The following is a 10,634-nucleotide window of genomic DNA, read 5'->3' on the forward strand; positions in this document are numbered from 1 at the left end:
AATCGATAATCTAAAATCTCAAATTTCTCTAAGTACAACGATATTTATATTGAAAAGAAAAAAAAAAAAAAAGAAAATATCAAAAAAATAGTTGGATAAAAAGTTTTGAACTTTTTCTTATTAATATTTATATTTTTGTCCAATAATTTAAATAATACTTAATGAATTGCACCAATTTTTATTAAAATTTATAAATTTTATCATGCTTATTAATTAAGTTATATATTTAAATTATTAGTATCAAATATATAATTAGTTAAGTCTTATTAAAGCTTAATTTTGATTTGAATTGAAAGAAAACGTATTAAGTTTGAATAAGATTTAAAATTCATGGAATGTATAATCTGTGCTTGAATTTGATAAGAAAATAAATGAATGAATTTGATCAATGTAGTACAAAACTCAATTTAATTTATATATAGCCCTAAACATCAACCATTAATAAAATGAATTTAATGGGTTATAGGGTTGTAAATTAGCTCATTATTTGTTCATATTTGGTTAAATTTTGTTTGCTAAGAGTAAGACAAATGCTCCAAATTATTCATGAATAGTATGTTTATTTTTAATTCATTTGTTGTCATGTGGCTTGTGTTCAGTTTGAATTAGTTTGATGAAATGGTTAAAAATACTATATTTCAATTTTTTAAAATTACTTCTAAAAAATAAAATAATTTGTTATTAAAATTTTTAATTACAATAAACAATTAAGTATAAAATTTAATGTCGAACAATATAATTAATATCTTACACTATAAATAACAAGTTAGTTATTAAAAAAAAAAATAAAGTTTGCAATCAATAATCTTCAATATATATATCTCTTCTTCTTCATGTTGTGCGTATTATCAACATCCAAGTTAATAATTATAATTTTTATCAAAGATAATAAATTCAAAAGTTAACAATAAAATTATTTTAAAAAAGAGAATATAAGAAATTTAAGGGAAATCGATAAGTTATAATTTAGAAAAAAAATGGAAGTTATCTAGCAACATATATTAGTTGATTAGCTTATGTAGCTTAACCAGCAATTTTTTAAGATAAAATCCCTATATAAGACCACTTGTAGCCATTCTAAAAAAATCATTAGAGAATCTGTAGTAGATTTTGTAGAAGTTTACAGAACAGAGAAGATAAAGTAAAGAAGAATATTATTTGATTTCTTAATTTTATTACATACAGGTTATACATATATATATATAGTAGTGTAAGAGGAGAGGTACACATGTAATAATCTGATTGGATCAAATGGCAGCATAAGTAATATAAAGAGCTGCTCTTAACATCCCCCCTCAAACTGGGTATAGGATGAAATAGTCAGTTTGTTGCGAAGAGTCTTGAACCGAGGTGTAGAGAGCGGTTTGGTTAGAACATCTGCAATTTGATCAACTGTGCTGATGGGTAGAAGACGAATGACTTTGTTTAAGATGTGATCACGTATAAAACGTTGATCAATCTCAATGTGCTTGGTACGAGCGTGAAAAACAGGGTTGTTAGCAAGAGCGATAGTAGAAGTGTTATCACAAAATATTTCCACTGGTTCGGAGTGAAGAACGCCAAATTCAGCAAGTAGACGTTTGATCCAGATGGTGTCGGCTGTAGCTGAAGCTAAGGCCCGATATTCCGATTCGGTGGATGAGCGGGACACCGTATTTTGTTTCTTGACAGACCACGAGATCAACGTGTTCCCAAGAAATGTACAGAACCCGGATGTAGATCGGCGGGTGGCTGGATCGGAAGCCCAGTCCGCGTCGGAATAGGTGCGAAGAAGAAGAGTGGATTTTGTAATAGGCAATCCAAAATCCAGAGATCCCTGAATGTATCGAAGGAGTTTCTTTAGCATGACCGTGTGAATTGGCTCGGGACAGTGCATATGCTGGGAGAGCATATTGACGGCATATGCAATGTCCGGTCTCGTCAATGTGAGATACTGGAGGCTTCCGATGATGCGTCTGTAGGTGAGCGCGTCAAAGAGCGGAGGATCCTCAGATTTTAATGCTGTAATTTTGGTAATAGACGGATTAGCGACCGGATTACATTTTGGTAATCCGGCCATTTGTATTATAGATTTGGCATATGAAGTTTGAGATAGAAAATACTTATCATGGAAATGATCTATTTTGATGCCGAGGAAGTGGTTTGCCGCGCCGAGTTGCTTCATAGTGAATTTTTCCTTGAGCTTAGCAACCAGTTCAGTCATTGCTTGGACATTGTTCCCCGTAAGAAGAATATCATCTACATATACTAGTAGATAGATATGTGTGATCCCTTCGTGAAAGATAAGGAGAGATGGATCAGCTTGACTATGTGAAAATCCAATTTGACGAAGATAGTTGGTAAATGTAGTGAACCACTGGCGCGGGGCTTGACGCAACCCGTAGATTGCTTTGTGTAGACGGCAAACATGAGATGGATTGGTAGCGTCTTCAAAGCCCTTCGGTTGCCGCATGAAGACAGTTTCGGTGATGTCGCCATGCAAGAAAGCATTGGCGACGTCTAGTTGTTGAACAGGCCAGTTGTGAAAGAGAGCGACCGTGAAAAGGATTCTTATAGTGGGTAGTTTGGCCACAGGACTGAAGGTGTCTTGGTAGTTGATGCCGAGCTCCTGCTGATTCCCTTGTGCAACTAATCTTGCTTTGAATCTGGCCACCGAACCATCCGAGTTGTATTTGGTGTGATACGTCCATTTGGAGCCAAGTACAGGGGCATTAGGCGGAGGTGGCACCAAGGTCCAGGTGCCCTGTTGTTGGAGAGCGAAGAACTCCTGAGCCATTGCTTGTCGCCAATGAAACTGTTTGGAGGCATCATTATACGTAGTGGGATCAGTGATAGCTTGGTCTTGATGAATAAGATTGAGACGTTGAACCGGCTTGAGAGATCCAGTCTTAGATCTGGTAGTCATCGGATGGTTGGTGATAGGAGGAGCGGGTGATGCTGTCGTAGCTTGATAGTTAGTGAGGGAAGGCGTAGCAGCACGACGAATTGGAGAACGACCAGAGTTCGTCAAAGCAGCGTCCATAGTTGAGATCGGCTGGCAACTGTTTGGTAACACCGAGGGAGGTATGAGCAGAGATGCAGGAAGTGGAGTTGCTTCGGACGTAGAGGTGGAGCTGCTGGCATGAAATGGAAAGTATAATTCATTAAATTGAACATTACGAGAGATTAAAATTTTATTGTTTGCTGTATTAAGGCAACGATAGCCCTTTGAAACTTCAGAATAACCCAGAAATACACAGGGTTGAGACGTTGGCATGAGCTTGTTGCGATGTACAGTCGGTATAAGAGGATAGCATTGACAACCAAACACACGCAGATGTTCGTATGAAGGTTGAATGCGGAACATTTTAGTGAGCGGAGTCATATTGTTAATGGTCAGAGAAGGCATGCGATTGATTAGGTAGACTGCCGTTTGAGCCGCTTCAAGCCAAAATGTCATAGGAAGAGCTGCCGTGTGAAGAAGAGTGCGGGTGGTAGAAATAATGTGGCGATGCTTTCTTTCCGCCACGCCATTTTGTTGTGGAGTATAGGCACACGAGTATTGATGTCTAATCCCTGCAGTTTTGGTGAAGTTCTGAAAAGCATTATTAAGAAACTCACCACCGCCGTCGGTTCTAATTGTTTTGAGTTTAAGTGATGTTTGACGTTCAATGAAATTAGTAAAAGAAATAAAGATGTTAGTAACATCAGATTTATGCAGTATAGGAAATAGCCAAGTAAAACGAGAGAAGTCATCAACGAATATAACGTAATAGCTAAAGCCTTGATGAGACTGAATTGGGGATGGTCCCCAAACGTCTGAATGGACGAGTTCCAGAGGAGAACTCGTGCGGCTTACCGAATTATCAAAGACAAGTTTGTGACCTTTACAAGACATACAAGAATTACAGACAGACTTAAGCGGTAAAATATGTAAAGAGGGATTATGGTTGGAGATGTGCTGCAGGACTTGGTGATGGGGATGACCGAGCCTGCGATGCCACTTATCGGTGGATGCCTTGGATGCACTCAACGCTGTAGACGGATAGCTGGATCCAGTTGATGGGATCTTGTAGATTCCTTGGCTGCACGGTCCTTCAAGTATAACTTGATTTGTCGACCGGTCCTTAAATACAAAGCCATGTTCATCAAATGTAATGGAAATATGGTTATCCCGTACTAAATTCGAAATAGAAAGAAGATTGAATGCGAGAGAAGGGATATGTAAAAGTTTGGATAGAAAAAGCTTACGATCCGGGGTAGGAAGAATGCCCGAGCCGGAATGGGCAATTGGGACAGATCTTCCATCCCCAAGCGTTACCGTATCGTGGCCAGTGTAGGAGTTGTACACTTCAAGATTTCCGGTTGTATTCGTCATGTGAGATGACGCTCCGGAATCAAGATACCAATCGGTGGTGGACGCTCCGTCAGTTTGTGCTGCGAGCGCATTATTTGTTTTGATCGGAGGATTGGTTGGAGTGTAATTGGGATTGAGACGATGCCAACATGCCTCGGCACTGTGACCTTTCTTCTTGCATATTTGACAGATAACAGGCGTGGTGGAGGACGTGCCTTGCGTTGAGGCATTGTTATTCGATTGTCTGCCGCGGCCACGTCGGCCACGTCCACGAACAGAGTACAATGCAGACTGAGTTTCCGGGACCTTTGGAAATTTTTGAGCCGCTGTCTTGAGATGAATCTCCTCACTTATGAGAAGAGCGTATAGAGTATCAAGAGACAGCGAACCTTGCATCGTGCGAATGGTGGTTGTAAAGGACTGGTATGCCGGAGGTAGTCCATTCAGAATGTAAATGATAACATCCTCGGGATCTACTGTTGAGCCGGCGGATGCAATTTGATCCACGATTTTCTTGATCTCAGTAAGATACTGAGTCATGGACATCGTTTGCATCGAAATATTGTGAAGCTCGTGTTTCAATTGAATCACCTTAGATCGATTAGAAGCTTGAAACCGAGTGTGGAGAGTTGTCCAAATATCATATGTTGATTCAAGATGAATCACATAAGGAAGAACCGCCGGAGATATGGTGGAGCACATCGCCGTCGCCAAGTTTTGATCGGTGACCAGCCAAGATTGAGAATCTTGATTTGGATCAAGATTTTCGGACAGAGTTTTGGATTCAAGAAATCCCGCGAATCCATTTGCCCGAAAGAGTTTGGCGATTTGAGTGCTCCAGATCGGAAAATTGTCCGGAGTGAGTGCGTGAGGTACCAAGAACTTGAGATTTGAGATGACAAATTTTAACGAGGAGGAGATGACCGGAGAAGAGGCGGCGGCAGCGGATGCTGTACCGGTGGATGAGGACGCCGGAGCTTGATTGGCCATGGCGAAGGACCTCAAGAACGCCCAACTCGTGATACCATGTAGAAGTTTACAGAACAGAGAAGATAAAGTAAAGAAGAATATTATTTGATTTCTTAATTTTATTACATACAGGTTATACATATATATATAGTAGTGTAAGAGGAGAGGTACACATGTAATAATCTGATTGGATCAAATGGCAGCATAAGTAATATAAAGAGCTGCTCTTAACAGATTTAGGCTTCGTTTGGGACGGCTTTTTTATTGCTTTCTAAAACGGAGTTTTAGTACAAATTTTTTTATTTTTGTATTAAAACTCCGTTTTAGAAAGTAGTAAAAAAGCCGTCACAAACGAAGCCTTAGGGTTTAGACCAACAAATCTTATTAACAAGCAACAATCAGTAAATATCAATCATAACAAAGACAATTTCACAAACTTCTTTAGCAGTAATAATCTTACATTAACCAAAATTAGCTAAGAAAAAGAAAAAAACAAACCAAGCAACAATCCATCCATCTATCAGATTTATATTCAACCAATAATAAAATGAATTCAATGGGAGCCTAATTTGATAATATATTTATCTAAAAATAAAGTTAATAGCTATTAAAATCAACTCAATGAAATTAAAAAAAAAAAAATATTAGCTTCCAACACCTTCACTAAAAAATACTATTGAGATAGCGAGATCATACAAAATTTATTTTATTTTTGCAAACTCAAAAATATAAAATCAAAATTAAACAATAATCCAATGATTGCTTTATTTCGACAAATCAATAAGCAAATAAAACACAACTATTTCGATTTCAAAGAAGAATATATTTATATATAAAGGAACCAAAGAAATGATCAAAATCGAAAATCTAGCGACATATATAACGAAATATTAAAATAAGAATATATTTATATATAAAGAGAGACCACTAAGTGATACATAAATAAAATAGAGTCCATGAATCAAGTGATACAAACAGCTGGTTCATGCTGAAATATTATGCATTCTTCACATTTCTTATATATATCAAACAAATAAGATAAAGAAGAAACAAGTTTGCTTTTGTATTTTGAAACTTTCACTAAAGTAGTTGGACCTATTATATTATCAGGGATCAATACGGATATCGGGAATGTGAGCAATCTTTTGCCGATCGGAGCCTCCATCCTCTCGGTAGCGCTCATGTAACTCTGGATGACAACTCCAAATTACTAGCCTTTTCAAAGAGGGAAGAAGGTTCGGTAATTCCCGAAGCATAGGAGGCAAAGAGGGCAACTCTTTCAACTTCGGGCAGTCACGTATAGATAATTCAATTAAGCAAGGAAACAAACGTCCATCTTCAGCAGCTACTCCTGCCTCAAACCAATCCTCTAATGCTGTTAAGCAGTAAATATCTAACAGCTCTAGCAATGGAAAGGCACGGTATTTATCATTCCCATTAAATTTACTTTCGAGCCATTTTACTTTTGGCATGTTATAAAGGCTCAGAGACTTGAGAAAGGGAAGTTGCCCAAAAGGTGGAAGAGTTTCACACTCCAAGCAACGTACCAATTCGATTTTCTCTAGATTGTAGATCGGATTGACATTGTTCATCCATATTGCACACCTTGCACCCATGTAATGACTTATACTCAGATTCCTTAGACAATTTGGTGGCTGAAGGTTGTCGAGCACGTTCTCATCTAAATGGATGTTCCACGAATTAGCGTTACACCAACATAAGTTTAAATCTTTGAGCCTCCTCTTGGAACATAATTTGGCACTACAAGCCTCCTCGGCGTCCTTCACATTTTCAAAGTAGGTGATTCCTAATTTGCAAAGATCATTCATATTCTCCAGCTCCCCAATTCTATAACCACTCTCATCTCTAGGATGAAACATATCCAGTTCTTGAAGAAACTTTAGCTTCCCAATCCCACATATTGATGACATATAACACCCGGGTAATTTCCCGTAACGCAAGTTTGAAAGGTTATTAATGTCACTTGGTAAAAAATCAACTTTAAATTGGTTTGTATTAATCCATGGCATAAGCCAGTTGCTATAAAAGATTATGTATTGCAAGTGATAGAGATTACTTAGAGATCTTGGTAGCCTGGTCAAATTATAATCATCAATCTTTAAGTATCGAAGATGTATCAAATTTCCAATCTCCTCAAGTATCTTTTCCAAGTCTTTAGCAAATACGTATAATAAGCGTAGGCTTCTACATGCTTTGAATATTTCAGTAAGTGCACCGCAAAGATCCCGATTAGAACCTTTATTGAACAAGAAAAGAGAATGCAAATGTTTAAACTTTCCAATCCTTCTTAAGATGTCTAGATCTGTAGTTTGAACAGACAAGTGTCGAAGAGTCCCGGGAATTATCGAAGGCAACTTTATACTATCCTTAACTCTTAAACATTCCTGTATGGAAACTAACTGTGCCAATTCATGTAGTAAATCATGCATCTTGTAGTACGAAGAATTTTCATAGACTTTGTCAAACTTTTCAAAGAAAGATTTTTTAACCAAAACATCAAAATACCTTCCGCCGATATCCTCCATAGACTCTTCTTGATCAAGAAATGGCTTAATAAAACCCAATGCAATCCACATTCGGATTAAATCATCTTTATCAAACTCATGATCATGTGCGAACATCCCGCAAAATGCGAAACAACTTTTTAAAGGATTTGACAGAACTACATAGCTCAGTCTTAAGATGGAATCGATAGAATTCTGACCCAATAAATTGCTTTCTAGAACTGTCCTCCAACGCCTTTCATCCAAGTCAAGAGAATTTAGAACGCCACCAATGACCTTTGCTGCCAAAGGAGAACCTGAAAGCTTTTTAACTATCTCTCCAGCAATTGCTCTTAATCTTTTATGATCATCAGGGTTCTCTACGCCATCAAATGCATGAGAGTTGAGGAGCTGCAAACACTCATCTTCTTCTAGGCCCTCTAATTTTACTATTTCCTTCTTCTTTTTAATTACCTTTGCAAACATCAGTGCAACTGAGTCCGTTCGAGTTGTTACCAGAATCTTACTACCAAAACCCCCAGAAGCTAGAGGAGCGAGCACATCCTCCCATTTGCTTTTATCCTTCTCCTCATCCTCCTCCCAAATATCATCCAGCACAAGTAAGAACTTTTTGGACATCACCTCCTCATCGAGAAGCCTTTGAAGTGCCACAAGTGTCTCCAAACGAGGCCTCTCATTCTTAAGACATTCGAACATATCTGCAATAACTTTTTTCACATCAAAGTTGTTGGAAACACAAACCCACATTTTACGATCAAAGTCCTTCGTAATTTCATCTTTATATACATGTTGCAAGAGAGTTGTCTTCCCCATACCACCATGGCCCATTATAGATAGAAGAGAAATGTTTCTGTACAAATCACTTCCCCGATGCTCATTTGATGGATTCCTCAGCCACTCCATAAGAAGCTCTTTCTCCTTGCGCCGCCCGATGAGAACATGTTTAGGCAAATATCCTGTTTCACGTGTTTTGTAGAAATCAACCTCCTGCTCCTTCTGTTCCTGTTTCGCGCTGTCTAAAAGATGAAGGAAAGTAGTAACATCAGCCGAAACTTTATCAAGTTTCTGCACAGCCTCCTCCAGTCGCTTCAAGTTGGGATCCATTTTGAGAACACGCTCGCCAATTTTGAAAATTTTACGAGGAATTTCAAATATGAAGCTCGTGACCTTTCGTTTCTGGTCAAATTAATTAGAAATAGATTATCTAATAAATAAAAAAGTAAATATATTCGCGAGCAGAATCAAATAGGAAGCTCCTGCAGGTGGCGGAACGCACCTTTGTTTCTTCCGTGTTTTTGGTGAGCTGTTCTTTATGCTTCATGTACTCGAACTCATCGAGCACATCATCTGCCTCATCAATAGCATCTCGCAGCTGCCATATCCATTTGTTGAAAGCCGGGTTCTGATCGCAGATCTGTGCTTGGTTAGCGGCAAAGACGATAGCTTGGATCTTCGGGTGGTTCTCTCGCAGGCTTTCCAGTTCCTTCTTCATGCTCGTCTGCCCTCCGACTTGATCTTCCAGGTAATCAGCGCAAGCGTTGATGATCTTCTCCATGATTGGACCTACAACAAATTCCGCCATGGCACCGACGATCGAGTTGTGAGGGCAGAACAACTGAACAGTAGGAGAAACAGAGCTCGGAAGAGAAAGAACTCTAGCGGGAAATGGTCACCTGCAGTCTAAGTAAAACAGAAATTAGATTATTATTTTATGTTCATTTTCTGTGGTATGTTATGTAAGGAATTTTATATTTAGATATTTATTATGATATTCTATTATTAGAAAATAATATCTAAATGTTTGTAGATTTTGATAGAATAGTTTTTTTCTACATAAAATTATATTATGAATAAATTAAATATAGCACGATTAGTTGAATTATATTATTATTTTACTTTTTTACTAACAATTTAGTTGTAATATTTGTTAAAGCTATAATTTATATATATATATATATGATTAAGTTGCTGAAACTATAAAAATTTTTGTGGGATTGAAAAATCTTAAAATCTTTTGAGCATGTAATTTGACATTTTAGATTCTGACTAATTAAACTGTTTGATATCGATTGGGCTATCCAAATATATATCCTCATGAACGAAAAATTTAAAAATTTGTCATATAATATATTGTTTAGAGCTTATTTTTTTATATTCATAAATATGTTCATTAGTTGTTTAATAAATAGTTTTTTGAAAAAAAAAAAGATAAAATGATGATCTAATGTGGATTGAATATTTTTTGATGATTAATTTATTTTATGTTATTGTTACATTTTTTTTTTATATAAATTCTATGTTTTAAGCAAATGCAGTGAATTTCATTCTAGCTCTAAGCCTCTAAGTAAAACATACAAAGCACGATAAGATGATATTAGTAATTTGAAAATTCAATTGCAATATGTAAAGACAGACATAGAATCGTATGAATTATGTATAGAGAGCAATTGTTACAATTTGTTGTCCACCAAATCCTCAAAATGATTGCTTTAGTGTCTTATTTGATCAACAGATTTTGATTTATCCCAGAATAAAATGCTGGAGGAAAGGCTAATAGTAAAAGGAATAAGATGTGAATTGGAAGTCTAATTTGGTAGATAGTATGAAGTGTTATTTTAGCATCTATTTGTTCTAAACTTTATGAACCTTAATCAATAATATTGTTTGTGGAAATAACTTTTTTTATAATTATAATAACTAAGTTAATTTCTAAGAAAAAATTAATTAGGTCCCTTATTCATTTCAAACTTGAGAAAGTCCATTTGTAGCCAAAATAAATAAATTAAATTAATAAAATAAAGTAT

General features: G+C 36.7%; 1 protein-coding gene across 1 annotated transcript; it reads right to left on the bottom strand.

Moving 5' to 3' along the window:
• Positions 1-6,411: 6,411 nt before the first annotated feature.
• LOC110106114 (putative disease resistance protein RGA3) lies at positions 6,412-9,458 on the bottom strand. Its single transcript, XM_020835878.2, has 2 exons — positions 9,107-9,458; positions 6,412-9,006 (listed from the first exon to the last, which is right to left on the bottom strand). Exons 1-2 carry the CDS (start codon positions 9,410-9,412, stop codon positions 6,412-6,414), a joined length of 2,901 nt encoding a protein of 966 aa, XP_020691537.1. The 5' UTR covers positions 9,413-9,458.
• Between the last annotated feature and the right edge of the window lie 1,176 nt (positions 9,459-10,634).

This window comes from Dendrobium catenatum, unplaced genomic scaffold (genome assembly GCF_001605985.2).
Source record: "Dendrobium catenatum unplaced genomic scaffold, ASM160598v2 fragScaff_scaffold_853, whole genome shotgun sequence".
Classification (NCBI taxonomy): Eukaryota; Viridiplantae; Streptophyta; class Magnoliopsida; order Asparagales; family Orchidaceae; genus Dendrobium; species Dendrobium catenatum.

Excerpts from the sequence above, each read along its gene's own strand:
- LOC110106114 (XM_020835878.2), bottom strand. The coding sequence starts at position 9,412 with ATGGCGGAATTTGTTGTAGGTCCAATCATGGAGAAGATCATCAACGCT. Across the intron at positions 9,007-9,106 it reads AAAACACGGAAGAAACAAAG|AAACGAAAGGTCACGAGCTT; the intron begins GTGCGTTCCGCC and ends TAATTTGACCAG.